Source organism: Miniopterus natalensis, chromosome 12, assembly GCF_054644295.1.
Source record: "Miniopterus natalensis isolate mMinNat1 chromosome 12, mMinNat1.hap1, whole genome shotgun sequence".
Taxonomy (NCBI): domain Eukaryota; kingdom Metazoa; phylum Chordata; class Mammalia; order Chiroptera; family Miniopteridae; genus Miniopterus; species Miniopterus natalensis.
In genome coordinates this window covers 20,092,099-20,111,113 of record NC_142092.1, presented here as the reverse complement: position 1 = coordinate 20,111,113, position 19,015 = coordinate 20,092,099, and the positions used below count along the sequence as shown (strand labels likewise).

Below are 19,015 nucleotides of genomic sequence, written 5' to 3'. Positions count from 1 at the left end.
CCACATGAAGCCCACACATGTACCCTCCTGTCTTAGTCCATTCAGACTGCTATAACAAAATATCACACACTGGGTAACTTATAAACAACAGAAATGTATTATTTTTCTCTTTTTTCCCTTACACTTCTAGAAGCTGGAAATCCAGGATCAGATGCCAGCATGGTCAGGGTCTGGGGAAAGCCCTCTTCTGGGCTGCAGACTGCCTGATTTTTGCTGTGTTCTCATTTGATGGAGATAAGCCAACTCCCTGGGGTCTCTTCTTTAAGGGCACTAATCCCCTTATGACATAATCACCTCCCAAAGTCCCGACTATCTAATATTATCACTTTGGGGGGTTAGGATTCCACCGTATGAATTTGAGGGGACATAAACATTCAGGCTAGAGTACTCCCAAGCATTAAAAACTCCTGATTAAAAAAGAGTCTATCACAGTTCCTGGCATAAAATAGGTGTTTAAAATGAGCAACAATTGCTTGGACACCATCCATCACTTGCTGTTGCCCAATGCTGGACTCAGCCTCATTGTAAACTACAGCCCTTTGTCCCTGGCTAAGGACACTCTGTGTCTCTTCCCCGAAGAGCCTGGGAGTTGGTGGAATAGAATAAAAATGTTTGTGTTTATCTTACTTTTTTTTAAAAGGCAATTATTAAAGTACTAAGAAAAAAGAAATCTGAACAATATGACTAATTACACACCATCGCGTCCTTAGGGAAAAATAATTAAACATTATACTTGCTCCACACCCCAAGTTGATGATAAACCAAAGCATGGGATCTCTAGCCCTTGCCAGCTCAGGTTTCAGAGAGGCTCAGACAGCTTTTCGTCTCACCAGTGCCTCAGTAAACCTCCAGTCTTAGGAAGTCACAAAATCAGCTCAGTGAAGGCTCTCATTTATTTTGTGTTGGGCTGAGCTGCGAGTCTGCAGCCAGGGCCCAGAGACTGTTGCCCTACACTGAGTTATGGTGCTTACTGGGGTTTTCTCCCCCCTAAGAACCCTTCCTTGTTGCCTCTGCTTACAGAGATGAAAGCCTAGGATGTGTAGCTGCTACTGCAGCTTTGCCAATGAAGTGTGTCTATTCCGGGAGCCAATCCTTGGAGCATTTCAATGCTAATGCGGTGTGACTGTGAACACGGGGCTTGAAGAGCATGTCTTCCCATTTTAATCAAACTTGATGAGAAAAAAATCACTATTTAGGCTCTTAAGTTTAGGGCTTTTCTTGATCTCAAATCTTGGTTTGTTAGTTATATAGGTAGTTTATGAACATAGAAGTAGTATTTTTTTTTTAACAGCCAAAAATGTGGCTTAATTTTTAAATCAGGGATTTTGTGTAGAAAGCTGCGGTTTTATGCCAAGTTCTGTGATTCAACCTGTAGCATGGAGACTTGAAGTGTAAAGAGACAGAATTTTATTCATTTATTCAGATAGCCATTGGATGAATATTCATTAAGTGTTGCCTCTAAGTTACATGTAGGATAAATATAAGAGGTGACCTCTGACCTTGGAGAATTGAGTTTCCCTTGGAAGATTAAATGGGCATGCACCAAAAAAGAATATGATAGAAGCCGTGAGGACATTAGAAGGTGTCAGCATTTGGCCCAAGGAGATCTGATGGGTTTGGAGCTTGGACATAGCCTAACTCTTTAAACTGTTAGTAAGTAAGCATAGGCTTCCTGAGTTTTAATATTCTTAAAGAAACGTTCAATTGCAATATTGAGGGAATTGAGTTTCCCTCAATATTCAATACTCAATTTCAATGTTCTTAAGGGAATGCTAAAAAGGAAGAGAGTCTAGGTTTGAGTAAACTGCCACCATCAATTCCTTAAACCATGGTGTTTGACAGTGGAAAGAAATCTTGTAAATGATGTGCTCTGTTTCATAGATGAGGAAACTAAGTCTCAGAAGGATTTAGTAACTTGCCCAAGTTAATGAATGACAGAGCCACAGCTCAAAGCAAGGGTTCCTGAACCCAAACATGATGTTTTTACTCTTATTTCATATAAAGAATATTTTAAGTTATTTATATGTAATGTATATATATTTAAATGTCTTTATAATTTAAAATTATATGTATAAATATTATCTATAAATCAAGATCATCATTGTTTTGTGTACACAATGGTCTTTTGCAGTCTGAGGCAGAGTAGACAGAAGTATGTTTCTGGAGTGAACTCTGGCACCATTGTGACTTATTTGTCATACCTAACAAGTACCTAACAAGGTGACAAACATATAGTAGGCCCTCACTGAACACTGTTGAAATAACCGTCCCATTTTAATCAAACACAAGAACAATACTCCTGTTCTTCTTCCCGCTCCAACAAGAGCTCTGGAAGAAAAGGTGGGATTCAGCCCTGGGAGTGTGAATTGTGGTGCATCAGGAGATGCTGGAAGAGGGGAGCAGCCTCTTATGCTTTCCCAAGGGAACCTGGGGTCATCCTGCCACTAGATTCAGTAGGTGTTTGCCTCTTTGTCCAGTGGAAATGGCAAGCAAGCCACTATATTTCCCATTGTTGTCACCTTGGCTCTGGTTAACTGTGACCCCTGCTGACTTCAGCCCTGACTCCATATCAGAGTTTAAATAGCAAATTATCCCTATCCTGCTTGTCTGACCTATTGGGCATGAAAAATTCACACCACAAAGCAAGTTAACTTAGCAACTTCATAAATGGACCTTTTTCCTCATAGAAAAAGCCCACTCATAGGCACCTTTTAAATAAGAATTCCTGTGGTATATCCCTATCTTTGGGGACAATGATAAAGTGCCTTCTAAAGGATGTTTGAAAAAAATGAAAACCATTTAGCATGGGACTTGACATTGAGTAAATACTGAAGAAGTGTTGGCTTCTTAAAAGTATCTTTAGAATAAGGTTTAATGTACCTACACATTTATAGGGGCCCCACGGTACTGTGGTATAAAGTGGTATTAGTAAGGAGCTCCTGACATCTATCTACATGCCTGATTCTTATTACTGACCTTATTGATTCAAGCATCAAATGTTAAGTTTGAAATTCAGACTTAATTTGATAGGCACACCTTTTCTACAGGAAAAATGATGTTAAAAGGCAACAAGAGTAATGCCTGTCTTACACATAGGCACACTCACATGCATGCTCACCTCTCTTTCTTTCCTTAATACAGCCTTCATGCTTTAATCTGCCTGATTCACCATCTGCCTTCTCACAGATCCCCCCCAAGTCCCCACGCAGTTGGAAGATATCAGAGCCTTGCTTTCAGCCACTGGACCGAACCTTCCTTCAGTGCTGATGTCTCCTCTGGGAACACAGCTGGTCCTGGATCCTGGGAATTCCGCACTCCTTGGTGAGTCCAACCCTCTGGAACATTGGGCAGAAATCCAGGGCTGGACAGGATTTATGGATGGGTGACTGCTTGCAGGTGGGAAAGAGGCAGCAGTGGGGGGTGGCCAACAGGAAATCACTAAATTGCCTACAGAATCCAGACTCAACCAGTGGAAACTTGGCTGACTTTCCATATGAGGTGAGTGCAGTTCTTAGTCTGGACTCTAGCTTGTCTAGATTCCAATGTGGCTTCTTTCTGAATCCTCTTGGGCTGATTCCACAGTCCAGGTCCTCTACATCAAACTGACTTTGCTGAACAATGAGTAAAGAACAGCTTCTGTATCTCCTCTCTTCTTGCCAACCATACCCCAGTATTCCCCATGATTTCCTCCCAACTAAACTAGAACTATAATCAGCTTTCAAAGAGAAAAATGAAAAATATCAGTATCCCCCAAAAGCCAGACAGTTCTATTAAAGCCAGCCTTCTTTAGGTAGGGCCTAAACCCAACCCAGATAGACTCCTCAAACCAAGTGTTTAAATAACTTCATCAGGTACAACTTCCCTGGCATCTGTCATTGGGGCCTTCACCAAATTAATGCCCACATGGCTGGTGCCCACTGGTAATAGAAAGTTGTACAGGGACATCCAAGTCCTGGGTCCCTCATCTGTGAATCATGGAAATGCCAGAGGAACCTCTGCATTCCCAACATGACCTCTGGAGATGGTTAAGGTGGAGGAGAAGAATTCTTCTGCCTTCAAAAACCTAAAAAAAAAAAAAAGGGCCTACAAAATGAAAGAAAATCTTCATGCTAACTCTATGTGGTCCCAAATATTGGTAATAGCAGCTAGAATTATTCCTTTGGCTCAAAGCTAAGTTTCTGTACCCTTCTCCCCATCAACTAGCAAGGACCAGGAGGCCAGTGAGTTCCCAGTCATACTGCTGCTGATTTATCAACAGGGCCATGGGGTCTGGTATCTTTAGGATTACAGCACAGAAAGATTACCTTCAGTCTTCATTCTCGTCTGAAATTAGCAGACTACTCACAGCAATTGGGCATATGGACAAGGCTTCTGATTTTTGTGTTTCTGATCTGGGTAAAAATAAGACACAGATATAGTAATGAGAAGCCCTTTTTGTTTCCCATAACTTACAAAGCTTGGCATTGAGTTTTTTCATATCATGTTGATTAGAGTGCATTGAGGTTGCAGACTGCTTATTTTCTTTGCCTTATAAATGGTAAACTTATTCTGAATTAAATGTGTACATTGTAAACTTTTTTATTTTAGACTCATCACTATGAGAAATTGTCATAACTTTTCATCAGAGCCCAGTCACTGGCAGGGTGTACAGCAAGTATTTAAGTTCAATAACTCTTGGGTCACTCGGGTGCCATTCAGCATGCTGGGAAAGTTAACCTGCTCATATTTTTCTTTCTCCCTTATTCGGGAATAATATTTTGTCTCATCGTAGCCATGGGCAATAAGAATTTATTGTGCTCTATGCTGCTGCATTTCATTGGTAGTTTATGCTGCTTTGTTACCTTAGACTGGTATTTAAATCTAACAGTTAAGAGATACCTTAATATACCAGTTCACATCCACACTGCTCCATTTGAGTGAGACAGCAAGTCAATGTCCATAAAGTCCCTGAATGTAACAGCATGGGTAAAATGGGCCCTAGTGGTGGATGTCACTGTCTTGCCAGCAGTATAGAGCCAGGAGAAGTCTATGTGGAATTATGGAATTAGGGAATGATGTCAAGTTTCAGGACCCTGAGATAGGTCTTTAGAAACAGACCAGGGCCTCACTGTCATGCTTTGGAGCTGAGCACAGAGGGATTGATGGGACTCCGGTCGGCAGAAAGGAGGGAAATAGGCATGCAAGGCAAAGAAGATGCTACAAGCCCAGAGACAGAAATGTGTGGGATATATATCAGTGTCTGCTCAGTAACAGCTATAACATACCACTGCTTTAAAACAGGACGGGCGGCCAAACTGAGATAGAAACTAGGCCATCAAAAGGAGCAAGCCTCAGCTAGAGCTTGTCCACTCAGATTTGGCTTGGACTCCCCCCCAAGATTTCTGATAACCTCCCCCATCTCGAACCTCCCAGCTGTTGACTCATCCTGATCTTTTAATCCAGTTACTTCCATTTGGACCAGCTCCCATCTCTGGCTCCTGTTGGTGGCCCTTTTAGATCAGAGTGTGTGCCCTGGGTACAAGAAATAGGTCAGGGAGGTGATTCTGTGTATGGTTGCTGAACATTAAATGGTGTCGAATTGTGGAGGACCTTGATTATTAGACTAAGGAAGTAGATTTACTATGTGGAAAATGGGGACAGACCTTTAGAGGGCTTTTAAGTAGGAGAATGTAGTAATAGTAATGTTTAAAAGAATCTGACATCTGTAAGAGTAACCAAGAGTGGGAGACATTTAATGAAAAAAAACTATTTTGAGGGTAACAGATACTCTAGACAAGAATGGAGATAAGTAGCAAATATACTGTTACTCGCCCCTTCCACACCTAAGACATCGCTGATCAATCTTGACATTCTTTCCACTTAGTCCAGGCTCTGCCAAGGGAATTTATTTCAACATGCCCACCAAGCATGGTGGCAGTTGGCATACAGGATGAAAGCCATTTGCCAACCCTGTTGTAGCCAGTGAATGGCAAGATTCCTGTGTATGTATTTTTCCCATTTACATTGTAGGTTGGCTGCAATAGATTCAGAGAACTTCATGGTTCTGTGGCACAGGGACAATTATTCATGGACCTTGATTCTCATGTTTTCGTGGCGAGAAGGGAGCAAGGGATATTTGGAATTTTTTTTAAAGACCTATCATATATCAGAGCTAACTCTTCTCCATTAAGACTCACATGTTGAGATCCCCAGTAGGTGAGTCTGTTCCAGAAATGATTATTTGGTTATCAGATATTCTGGCATTGATATCACTTCAAGCCACTGCTGCAACTTTCAAGAAGGAAGGTTGACTAAGCGACATGTGCATGGGTCTATCTGGGTCTCACTTTCCATAACTGTAAACAAAGACCTGGGACTGGTGGGTCCATTGTTGCTCTCACACTCTTTGCTATATGACATAGACATGGAAAATGCCCAGTGGAGGCTTTGCCGTGCAGAGTGGGCCCAACCTAACTGGATCTATTATCTAGGCAAGATAAGTGTTACTTCTTTGTCCCTGTTTTACAGCTGTCCTTCCTGCAGGGAGGCCTAAACTGTGCCAACTGTTCTAGAGGTCAAGGCCGATGCCCCCATCCTTAGTGGTCCGGGTCCAGGTCTGGTGGCAGGGCTCCATTTTTAGAACAGCTGTAGCTCAGGCTCCCTGCAGCACCCACACCTTTTTGCAGCCTTCTGTTAAATATTTTTTAGCCATTGAGGCCCAAGACTAATATTTTTCACAGTGTCATTTATAGGGTATTAGCACTGATATATTTTGAAAAAGAACTTTTATTGGAATTTTTATTATAAGAGCTTTACATACTTATTGTAAAATAATTAAAAGATTAACCAGAGAACTTATATGCATAAATGCATAGCCCATGGACACAGACAATAGTGTGGTAAAGGCCTGGGGAAGGGAGGGGTTGGGTGAGAGTAGAGTGGAGGAGGTCATTGGGGGGAAAGGGGAAGATATCTATAATACTTTCAACAATAAAGATAATTTTTTAAAAAATAAAAGAATAGAAGCAAAAATATAATTATCTCTAATTACCTAGCTCAGAGATAAACAGTGCTAATGTATTTTTCCTAATCATTAATATACACATTATACATATATTTTGTCTAAAGTGAAATCATACTCTATATACTGCCTGTAACTTTTTTCACTGAATGGTACAGTCATCTTTCCATGCCTCTAAATATTCTACAGTTTTAGCTTTGATGGCTGCATAGATAGGAGGTGCCATATCTTAATTCAACCTATTCTCAAATGTTGAACTTTTAGATTATTTCTTCTACTCACTTTGAGATTTGTTCTCCTTTTACTAGCTCCTTTAGGTATAAGGTTAGATTGTTTATTTGAGATTTTTTTTTATTTCTTGGCTGTGTCCCACAGATTTTGGGTCGTTGTGTTTTCATTTTCATTTGTCTAAGGCATCTTTTGACTCCTTCCTTGATCTCATTGTTAACCCATTCATTGTTTAGTAGCATGTTCTTTAGCCTCGACATGTTTATGTGTGTTTTTCAGTTTTCTTCATGTAATTGATTTCTTGTTTCATAATATTGTGGTCAGAGAAAATGCTTGATATGATTTCAGTCTTCTTAAATTTACTGAGACTTGTTTTGTGGCCTAACATGTGGTCTGTTTGGAAAATGTTCTATGTGCACTTGGAAAGAATGTATTCAGATACTTTTGGGTGAAATGTCCTGAAAATATCAACTAAATGCATCTGGTTTAATGTGTCATTTAAGGCCACTGTTTCCTTGTTGATTTTTTTGTCTGGATGATGTATCCACTGATGTCATATTGGTGTTAAAGTCCCCTACTATGACGTATTACTGTTGATCTCTCCTTTTGTATATTTGCTTTATATATTTAGATGCTTCTATGGAGTTATATCCTCTTATTGGATTGATCCCTTTATATTATAAAAAACACCCTTCTTTGTCTCACAGCCTTTTGTTTAAAGTGTATTTTGTTTGATATAAGCATTGCTACCCTTTTTTTCCTTTCCACTTAGATGAAATATCTTTTACTATCCCTTACTTTTTATCTGTGTGTCCTTCCATCTGGAGTGAGTCTCTTGTAGGCAGCATATGTACAGATCTTGTTTTTATTTATCCATTCAGCCACCCTATGTCTTTTGATTGAAGCATTTAGTCCATTTACACGTAAAGCAATTATGGATAGGTGTGTACTTTTTGCCATTTTAATTGTTTTCTGATTGTTTTTTGAAGTTCTTCTCTGATCCTGATAATCATGTCCTAGAATTATTACATAGACACTTTCAAGAGATAATGTCTCCTGGGGTTAGCAAACTAAGCCCCATGGGCACAATCTAGTTCACTACTTGCTTTTGTAAATAAAGTTTTTTTGGCATGTAGCCCCACTCATTTATTTACCTATTTATTGTCTATGGCTTTTTTCACACCATAATGGTAGAGTTAAGTGCTTGCAACAGAAACCATATGGCCCATGAGACTAAAATATTTCCTTTTGGCCCTTTACAGAAAATGTTTGCCAACCACTGACTAGTCCTTCCAGCTCACTATGTAGAAAGGATGCCAAGGTCTATTGGGGTAACTACACATCTCCTGTCTCTGAGGAGAAGCACATTTTCACTGTACCACTCTGTCCTTTATCCTGTCACTGGGTTAGGCTCTCTCCATGAAGTAAAAGAGCCTGAAAGAAAAGAAAGAAAAAGAGACATAACTTACAGGAGTAGATCTTCCTCAGGAAGGTCAGGAAAAAGAGAAAATCTATATTTTAAAGGTCACAGAATTTTGTCAGAATTAGATGACTCTAGGTGCCTTCAGTAACAATATATATAATCGTATGTGGCTTAAGAGAAGCAGTTCAGCACCTTTTCTCAGCATGTCCTATTTAGGTGCAGTCCCCATCCAAATGGTTTACCAAATAGATACATAAGGTTGGCTCCGCCCCCTATATTCAGTCGAGAACTATCCTTTGTGAGTGAGCAAGCTGCAATGCCTCAGTCAGAGGGACTCCTCGTGACATCTCTGCCAGAAACTCATGTCATGCTAACCCCACAGAGAGCCAAAGAACACAGCCTTTCTCATGTCTTGTGATTTACCAAGAGGAGAGAGATCCGAGCCTTCAAACCTGAGTTTGCAGAGTCAAGTTTTTCCATGAAAGAAGTCATTGTGCATGGGCCCACTCCCCAGCAGGGGCTCCAGGGTCACAGCCAGCACACAGCAGCATCTCAGCGGCACCAACATGCTCCCCAGGGCCCTGCATGCATAAGGATTCCACTTCACAGAGCCCTTCCAGCCCTGGAGAAGCCAGGCAGAGAGGCTGAGGCCAACAGTCAAGCAGTGGCATTTTCCTTCTGACCACCTGAGACAAGCAACTTGCACATTTTCTCTGCTTATTGAAAATGTTGCGAATTGCAGAGCCCGGCTGGCATGAGATCCAGCTCCAGATATATCTGCTAAGAGCACATTGGTTTGGTTTACCCCAAATCTCATGCTAAGAGGTGAAAATTTCTTTCTTTCTCCAACACTGAAGTTGTGACTGGACTGCTCCTACAAATCGTATCACACTGATGAGGGAGCTGTGGCTGAAATACACAGAACCCAGGTCCGCAACCTCAGGTGGAGCTTACAGTAATTGTTCACATAAAAATCCCTCAAGGTAGGAGGGTATATCAGAGCACAGTTGAGTAAGTAGTAAGGGTCCAAGTTGAAAGCCTTGGAAAAGGGCCTAAGAAGGCAGTATCAAAGATCAGTTTAATCATTCAGTAAGTGTTTGTTGAGTGCCTACTATGTGCCAGGTACTGTGCCAGAACCAGATACACACAGGAAATAAGATAGATAAACTTAGCCCCTCATTCATTCATTCAAGAAAAAGTTATTGCGCCTTTACTATGCACTGTTCACTGTTCTCTAGATACTGAAGATATAGGAATGAACAAAACAGATTAATATACCTGCCCTTGTGCAGTCTGAATTCTAGTAGGGCCAATTTGGGTCTGGTGGGGAAAGTAATTCAAGTAAAAGGACAGTGACAAAAAGAGGAAGAAGTGAATGCATTTGAGGCATGTGACAGGACAGCACCCCTGGTCTGAGCTTTAGCAAGGTTTCTCTGAGGAGAGGCTTTTTGAGCTGAGATGCGGAGAGTGGGTGGAAGTTATCCAAATGAAGGGAGGGCCTTCCAGGCAGAGGAAGCAGCAGAGGAAATAACCAAGGGGAGAGTGGCCTATGATGAGGTTGAAGCCATGGTAAGACTTCTGCACTTTGTGCTAAGTGCAGTGGGAAGTCTTTGAATGGTTTAAAGCAGGAGAGAGACATTGTCTGATTTGTGTGTGTTTTTTAATATATCTTTATTGATCTTAGAGAGAGGAAGGGAGAGGGAGAGAGAGAGCTAGAAACATCAATGATGAGAGAGTCATTGATCGGCTGCCTCCTGCACGCCCCTGACTGGGGATCAAGCCCACAACCCGGGCATGTGCCCTGACTGGGAATCGAACCCTGATCACCTGGATCCCAGGTCGATGCTCAACCGCTGAGCCACACCTGGCCGGACTGATTTGTATTTTTAAAAGCTTGTTGTGGCTGCTGTGTATAGGATGGATTCCAGGGGAAGAGACTAGGTAGAGTATGCCATTTAGGAAGTGGTTGCAGTATTCCAGATAAGAGAGAACTGTGGCTCAGACTAGAAAGCAGGAGACAGTGAAAAGAAGTGAATAAATTCAGGGGTACGTAGGAAGTAACTGCAACAGGACTTGGTAAATAGATTAATTGGGGGGGAGGAAAAATCGTCCACACAACCAAAAGGTTCTCAAAAGCATCAGATTCTTTAGGCTTTTCTCATTGAAACTCACGAGTGTTCCATGTGATAATGAACCATTTTGGACCACTCAAGTCAAGATGCTAGAATACAATGGAGAACTACAGAGGTGTGGAACTACAGAAAGTGTCATTGCAAAGAAAAGACTAGTCTAAAGCTTGCGTTGCCAAATTCTGGCTCATTTCCTTAACGTACACCTGTTCAGCCTCCACTAGATGGTAGGTCCAAGCCCTCTCCAGCCATGGAGGAGGTCAGAAGCAGTAGGGGAGACAGAAAGTCAGTGATGCATGAGAAAGTTCTAAAGAGTTTCAAAAGAAGCCAAAGGGAACAGAGGAGGGAGGACTCCTTTCTTTGCCAAAGGAGAAATCAGGGTGGGTTTGCAGAGGAACTATTCCAGCTCAGTCTTGAAGGCCAAGTAAAAGCATTCTGAGCACTGATGCAGTAGACACATACTTGTCTAGTTCCTTCTGTGTTCCAGGCACCATTGAAGGCACTCGGGATGTAGCAGAGAACAAAATAGATAAAAATCCCTTCTCTTACAGAGCTTAACATTTAGTAGGGGAAATAGAAAATAAGCATAATGGAGTAAGTGACAGAGTATGTTAAAAGGTAGTAAGTGCTATGAAGAAAAAATTCATCAGAGGAAGAGAATGGATAGTACCCATGTGGGGAAGAGAATGCGATTTTAAATTACAAAGATGCTCAGGAGAGGGCTCACTGAGAAGGTAATCCTTGAGCAAAGGCTTGAAAGTGAGCTGTTGAGCTTGCACATCTGGAGGAAAAGAAGAAAAGGGCATCTGGAGCAGAGGAAAAGCCTGTGTGGAGTCCTTAAGATAGGGTCATACCTCATGTGTTGAAGGAACAACAAAGAAGCCAGTGTAATGGCAGAAGTGGAGTCACAGGAGTTGAATGTGGGAGAGAAGATCAGTGAGGTAACAAGGCCAAGGGCAGACTGTGTAAGGCCTTGTAAATGGTCATGTTAAAATAACTGAGAGAAAAAAAATCTATAAATGTCCAAACGTATAAACAGACTCAATATCTCAGTGAGCATCATGGGCTTTTCCAAGATTCAGCCAGGGCAGGCAGAAGTGTTTTCTTTTATTGGAAACCGTGTGGCCAACTGAATGTGACATAGCTGACTCTAGTAAAACAGGCTCATCAGGCTGGCTCTGGGACAAGCCAATATTGCTGATTTAATTTGACTTTTATGTGTTGGGCACCAACATTTACCTGGCCCTGAGCTGGGCTTCTGCAGGCAGGTTCCATCTAGGAAGAGGTTCTCAACTGCACAATAGAGTCACTGGGAAGTTTTTCAAAACAAACAAAACTTAATAATCTACCTGAGACCAATTAAGACAGACTCTTGGGGTGGGACTGGCATCAGTACTTTTAAAAATTGATTCTTGAATGGACTTTAAAAGTCACCTCCCCACGTCCTACCACCCATGATTGCTATGATTTGCTATGGAAAACACATTTTCCCATACCAGTCTTTTAGAGTATTTTAGCTTGGCATTCAAGGCTTGTTGCTATTCAGACCTGGCCTGTACATCCATCCTTCCATATTATTCCTGTTCAAATCCCTCCGTTCCTGTCAAACTTTTCCCTGGTAATTGCCATGACCTTGAGCCTCCCTTGCCTGGAATACCCTCTCCCACCCCATCCTCTCTAGACCAACCCTAGAAGTCTTCAAGACATAATCTAAGCCCATAGTCTAAGGTTTACAGACACTTGGTCTGTAAAAGGCCAGATAGGAAATAACTTTAGGCAGTGAGGGCTATAAGGTCTTTTGCAACTGCTCAACTTGCAATTGTAAAGCAGGATAGACAGTAAGTAAATGAATGGGTGTGGTCGTGGGCCAATAAAACGTTATTTACGGAAACAGGGTCAGACTTGGTGCAGGCCATAGTCTGTCAACCCCTGCTCTAGACCATCGATGTGACACTTAACCTACTGCACCTTATATTATTAGATAGTTCCCATCTGTCGTGTCTCCCAGCTAGACTCTAGGTCCTGGAGAAAACAGAAGCTGTATAAATATTCTCCAGTGATTTAAAACAGTACTAGGTAGCTGGGGCTTGGCTTGGGAGGTCTCTTGAGTCATTTCCATCTTTCATTTCTATTATAATTATAGCTTTGTCATCTGTCCCACATACTTCCACCGTCACCCCACCCTGTACACTTCCCTATTCCTCTGATGCGAACTGAGGACACTTCCTGAACCCAGTGAAGAGGAAATTCACACAGCAACAGTCAGTGAGTACCCTAGGCCACAGCTGTGGGGCAGTCACTTTTCATATAATTTGGAAGACTAAGATCATCATGACTTCCTCTCTAAAAATAGCTGTGGGAACAGCAAGTGCTGATGGTCAAAGGTTAGGTAGAAATTAATCCACAGTGGTGGCCCATCCCATCAGAAAGTGCAGGCGTGGCAAGGAAAAGTGATGCACAGGAAAGGAAAAAAGTGTAGGAGAGAGCCAGCGTACTGATAAGGAGGGGAAAGAAGAGGAATTTATCAAAGAGACATCAGTTGGCATCCGCTTCCTCATTTATATTGGACGCCTGAAGTTTCATGTCACAAGAAAAATGCTTTTGATTTTTTGAATCAAAAATGATAGTTTTGCCCACAAAGAGAACATGATTTGCTATGAAGAAGAAAGGTCAGCATTTTGTGGTTGCTTATGGCACATGTTTATGCACTTTTGTCTTTTTTTAAAATAAAATCCAAAGTAGAGAAGAGCAACCCCACAGGGACTACAGGAAGCTCTATAGTACATACAGTGTAAAACTAAGTCAGTATTTCAGAGGGCATTTACGAGGAAGCCACGGGAAAGAGTACAGAGGGTCTTTGGACTGGAATGAACATGCATAAATTTAAAAAGACATGAGAGCATAAGTGACACTTAAAATAGCTGGACACAGAAAGCGAGGTAGTAAATCTTCCTGCTTAGCCACTGTTCCAAGCCACAGCAAGCATCCAGGCTAGGGCTTATTTTAAGTCTTCAAATAGTCAGGGAAGGGGGACCTCGAGAAACTCACACTTGCCTCTGCCCTTTCCTGGCACCAGGACACAATTCCCAGGCCCATCTGTCCTCCCCACCATGCCTGACAGGAATGACGTAAGCAAGCCGGCTGTCCCTGAAGTTGACATGTACTGAAAGCCCATCAGTGGGAAAACGCGGACTCGACACTTTCCCCAATAAACCCTCCCTCAACCCTGCACTGGCTCTTGAATCACTCCCGTCTGGTTCTGCGTCTCCTTGAGTCTCTGGCACCAGAGGCAGTGGGACAGGACCCCAAGGCCCAGAGGCAGACAGTGGAAGGAAAGACAGGATCGTGACCACTCTGTAGAGTAGAGAGGACAGCGGTGCCTCAGAAGCCCCGTTTCTAAATCCTCAGCATCTGCTTCCTCGTTTGTAAATAATAGTTTTAGTCCAGTCAGGCTGCTGGAAGGAATGCCACCGAGCGAGGAGCTTATAAACAGCAGAAATGTACCTGCCACGGTGCTAGAGGCGCCAGCCTGCTCGCTTTCTGCCCTCTTCCTTACTCATAGCCGGTAACTTCTCGCTGTGTCCTCACAAGGCCGCAAGGGCTAGGGATCTCGTGGGTCTGTTATAAAAACACTGATCTATTCATGAGAGCTCCACCCTTATGACCTAAACACCTCCCAAAGGTCCCATGTCCTGATACCATCACACCTGGCATTAGGATTTCAACATATGAATTTGGGACGGGGGACACTAACATTCAGGCCATCTCACAGAATTCAGTATACTGAGGGTTAAAGAAGATACCATATGCAACATTCCCAGTTCAGTGTTTGGTACAAAGCGGATGCTAATATGTTAATTTCTCGCCTCTGTTCCTTACCTCCCTGTTATTTATACAAACCAAGAAATCTATTCTCTTCCTCACTCCTATCTGCTGTAAGTCCCTCCTCATAGGACTAGAACTTGTTGCCAGAGTGAGTATAAATTAGTGACTGAAAAATCATCCAGGAGATGGGCACCTTACTGAAGGGCCCATTCTGTGCCATGTCCTGGGGAGGAGCAGAGAAGAGGCGTGTCCTCTGGCATCAAGGAGAGTTTTATCTAGTTAGAGAAAACACAGAAGTGAGAAGGCAGTGTAAGTAGAAGAGGAAAGGGAATAAAAAGAGAATACTGGATGGCTGCTCTGTGAATTTATAACAAAAGACCATGCTTTCCGGCCTCTCCTGAAAATCCTGTCCCCATCCATCCATCCATCCATCCATCCATCCATCCATCCATCCATCCATCCAAGCTCCATGCTGTCCATTGGGCCCCTTCACATACACATGAGGGCTCACATAGCATAGTGGTTGGAAGTGTAGGCTCTGGACCCAGAATGCCTGATTCTGCCACATGCTAACAGCTACCTGACCTTGGGCAAGTTCTGGAAGTTCTCTCTGCCTTTGACTGTAAAATAGAAGTAATAACTGCATATACCTTCAGGGATTTTGAAAGGAGTAAATGAGGTAATATATGTAAAGTGCTTAGAGCAGTGCCTTGGCACACAGTAAGTGCTCAGTTAATGTTAGTCATTATTATCTGGGTAGTACCAGTTCTTGCCCAGCCCTCCCCTTCTTAAGGTGGAGGAGGCAGAGTAACTTAGGAATGCCCTTGGGTGCTATATTATATACTTGGAAGTTACTAAGAATGTAGATCTTAAATGTTCTCACCACAAAAAAGAAATGACAATTATGTGAGGTGAGGGAGGTATTAGCTAACTCTATCATGGTAATCATTTTGCAATATTTAAGTATATCAAGTCAACACGTGCACACCTTAAACTTATACAATGTTATATGTCTCAGTAAAGCTGGGGGAAAAAATAAAGAATGCTCTTCGGAGCCAAGTCCTGGAGGCAGGGATAAAAAAGCTAGATTCAAACTTCCCTCAACCCACGTTGTCGTTAACTTACCAATTTTATGCTATTTATATATATGTTATGTATTTGCTAGTTACTTTAACATTTTTTTAGTCAAGTTGCCTTTGAAAATTGTAGCCTATCTCATGTAAATTAAGCAAGAAAAAGAAAGGGGCTCCTGCCCACTACTGAGCCAACAGGAGGAAGAAGTGTGGGCTTTGGAAAAGGAGTTGCTCTGGGTCATGTCTCTTAGCCTTTACGGATCTTCCTTTCTCATGAGTAAAAATGTTGATAACCTGTCTCTGAGGACTGATTTTAGAATCAAATGAGAGTAAAATGCAAAAGCCTTTTGTAGACTCTAAAGTACTGTATAAAATGTAGCCGTTGCCTTATTGCTGGGGTCAGAAGCAAGGATGGCTGCAAGGCTGGGATGTCTGGGACCCCAAGGAGAAGGCACAGTCCCAGGGGAGATGTGTGACCTTTTGTGAAGCCGCCTTTTAGCCAAGAGGGTGTCTCTGCTGTTCCTCTTGGCTACACACTGGGCTATGTATAGATTGCATTATTGTTTTCTAAGGAACTTCAGGGAGGATGCTGACTGTCCTGGAGAGTCTCACCCATAAAACACAGAGAACTCACGGCATCTGAGTAGACTTCATGGGGAAATGGGACACAAGCAGCACCAGGAAGGATACATGGGATTAGCCAGGCCAAGAAAGGAATATAGGTGTGAATTAGACACCCACTCCATGGGAGACGGGGAAGAACGGACAAGGACAAGACCCTGTTCTCCATCTGGTGCTTGACCTATGGAGTCCAGATGTCTAGACTCAGTTTTTTGGGGAAATAGGTGACTGTAATGGGATCCACATTCAGGCATGGTCTTGTCTCAAATCAGTTACCTATTACCACTTGGGGGGGAGGGGGTTGCAGTCTTCCCCCTTTTCATGTGTTACATATCCTGCTATGTTTTGGAGTTGAGCTTGGCATGTATTGTGGAAAGTTTATTTAACCTCTTACCATAATTAGCATCAGTTTCTTCTATGCTTTGGGAAGCAGGAGAATTACTAGCCAGCTTCTGCTCTATGATACCTTTTTGTCTTCTGCACACACACACACACACCCCTACCCCTACCCCTATCTTAACTTCCTCTCCTTTTTCCCCAGGGGTGTTGGCATTATTGACATTATAACTTTAGAGCTTACTCAGACCTGAAGGCCCCCAAAGGTAAAAACCAGACCACTGAACTGTATTTTACTCTTGAAAAGAAAAAAAGAGGAAGGTATGGTGTTCTTTGGGGCATCAGCTTGAATTTCCTTTTTTATGTCCAAAAATTACCTTCCAGATATACAAGAAAGTTGTCAGTGAGGAGAGGAACCAGGTGGTTGGGGTAAAGGGTTGTAAGGAAGAGTCTCACAGCATTCCTTTCTTTACCCTTTAGATTTTGAATCAAGTATATGTATTAATTATTCAAAAATAAATGAATAAAATCTGCATTGGACATCTAGTTCCATCCCGCAAATATTCCTTGCGCCTTCACCATGTACCAAGAACCCCATGATATCTTTACTCTCACGCAGCTCCCAGTCCCCGGAAACATAGGGCTAGCAGCTTGGGAAAACACCCTCCCTCTGCAGGTAGGACGGGGAGCAGGGGACTGAGTCAGGATCACATTTCAGTGCCTTAAAATCACAGTAAGGACCTCACTGGTATAGTTGGGTTCTGTTTTCGTTTAAATGTTTTTGTGAACATTCTGGGGGAGACATTTTGCCAGGATACCCCCGTGCTAGTAGGATTGCAGGTACATTGCTGAAAATAGAAAAGGATCTGCACTGTCTCTGAAAACTTACACAGCTCAAAAAGGATTTTGTTGTCCATCTGCTGTTCCTGATCCACCAGAGCGAATCAAAACAAATCCTAGAAAGTAGGTTGGCCCCGCCAGGCATGGCTCAGCTCTTGAGCGTCGACCTAGGATCCAGGCGATTAGGGTTCGATTCCTGGTCAGGGCACATCCCCGGGTTGCGGGCTCGATCCCCAGTTGGGGCCATGCAGGAGGCAGCCGTTCAATGACTCATCATTGATGTTTCTCTCTCTCTCTCCCTCTCCTTTCCTCTCTCTGAAGTCAATATATATTTAAAAAAAAAAAAAAAAAAAAAAGAAAGGTAGGGCTTGAGGTAGGTTAGGCCAAATAAAAAAAATGATGATGATAGTAATTGTACTGTTATTCTAGAAATATAACCTAGTAATATGTCTGTATCTGTTTAAAAGTTCAAACTCTTTTATCGTTCACCTTTCATACTTTATCTCCGAAAGGTATGTAGAGAGACAAGTTTCGTTCCAAAAACACCATTCTGTCAAGAATCTTTTTATGTGAAAATCCATTATGATTATGAAATTCTCCATTTCTCTGTTGGCAGTTGCCTGCTCAAAAATAATGAGCTCCCTGTACCTTTGTTACCAAGGAGATAAGACCAAAAATTCATTCAAGGCTCTTTCTGGAACGTGGCATGGACCCTTGTGTCTAATGTGTGACTCTTTGAAGTGGTATCTGGAGAGAGAAGCCAGCACGAGCCTGTGCGTCTGTTGTCCTGCCAGTTTCCTGGGCCCAGAAGAAAATGACCACAGTGTTCCTATATAGACAATAAAGATTGCACCTCCTCTTAATGATTTGCCTTGTAATCCTGCTGTTCTCAACTTTAATGAACTTTTTGCAGTATCTCAGATCCTTGCTCAAAGCCATGGTTCAGAGACTGGCTCATCACAGTTAGTTCAGAAATGTACATCAGGGAAATGGAGAGGGCCTCGAGATTGTGCTAACGATTTTTCTGCTAAGCACACTGAAATCGTCATTTCTAAAAGGGTGTAGGTGCAGAGAGAAGAAAATATTATGAAAAGTTAAATTGCAGGTAAGATAAAGTAAAACAAATAAGACTTTTGTTAAAAAGTCTTTGCAGAGCTTAAATATAAGCTTTTTATATTTAATAAACCAAAAAACTCATTCTGTTCCATGACTTTGAAAGGATCTTTCCTCCTTTCTCTACCCAGTTTCTCTGAAAGTGGCTTCTCTGTCCATTAAATACTGCAGGCAACTCAAAGTCTATGACACAATAAGTTTATTTTATTCAAATGCTGATGATTTCTTCTCAGATCTTTAGAAGTACTTAAAGTCTGATTAAACATGTGTGATATGAAGTTCTGTCTAACAGCCCCACTTTCTGAGCCATCAGCAGTTTTTCTGCTTTTGGTTACTCATGTTTCTCAGTTCCCCAATCTTCCAAATCCTGAGGTCTTTGATGGATAGAGCAGAGTTTTCTCTCTCCTTTCACATGTTGTTTTATTTC

The 19,015-nt window shown here is 42.1% G+C and overlaps 1 protein-coding gene across 2 annotated transcripts in view; it reads left to right on the top strand.

Moving 5' to 3' along the window:
• Positions 1-19,015, top strand: part of ADAMTSL1 (ADAMTS like 1) — an 821,320-nt gene that overhangs the window by 757,935 nt on the left and 44,370 nt on the right. For both annotated transcript variants that reach the window (XM_087822640.1, XM_087822641.1), the window contains one exon: positions 3,187-3,321. In XM_087822640.1, coding sequence (XP_087678766.1) covers positions 3,187-3,321 — 135 coding nt within the window. The remainder of the gene's footprint in view (positions 1-3,186; positions 3,322-19,015) is intronic.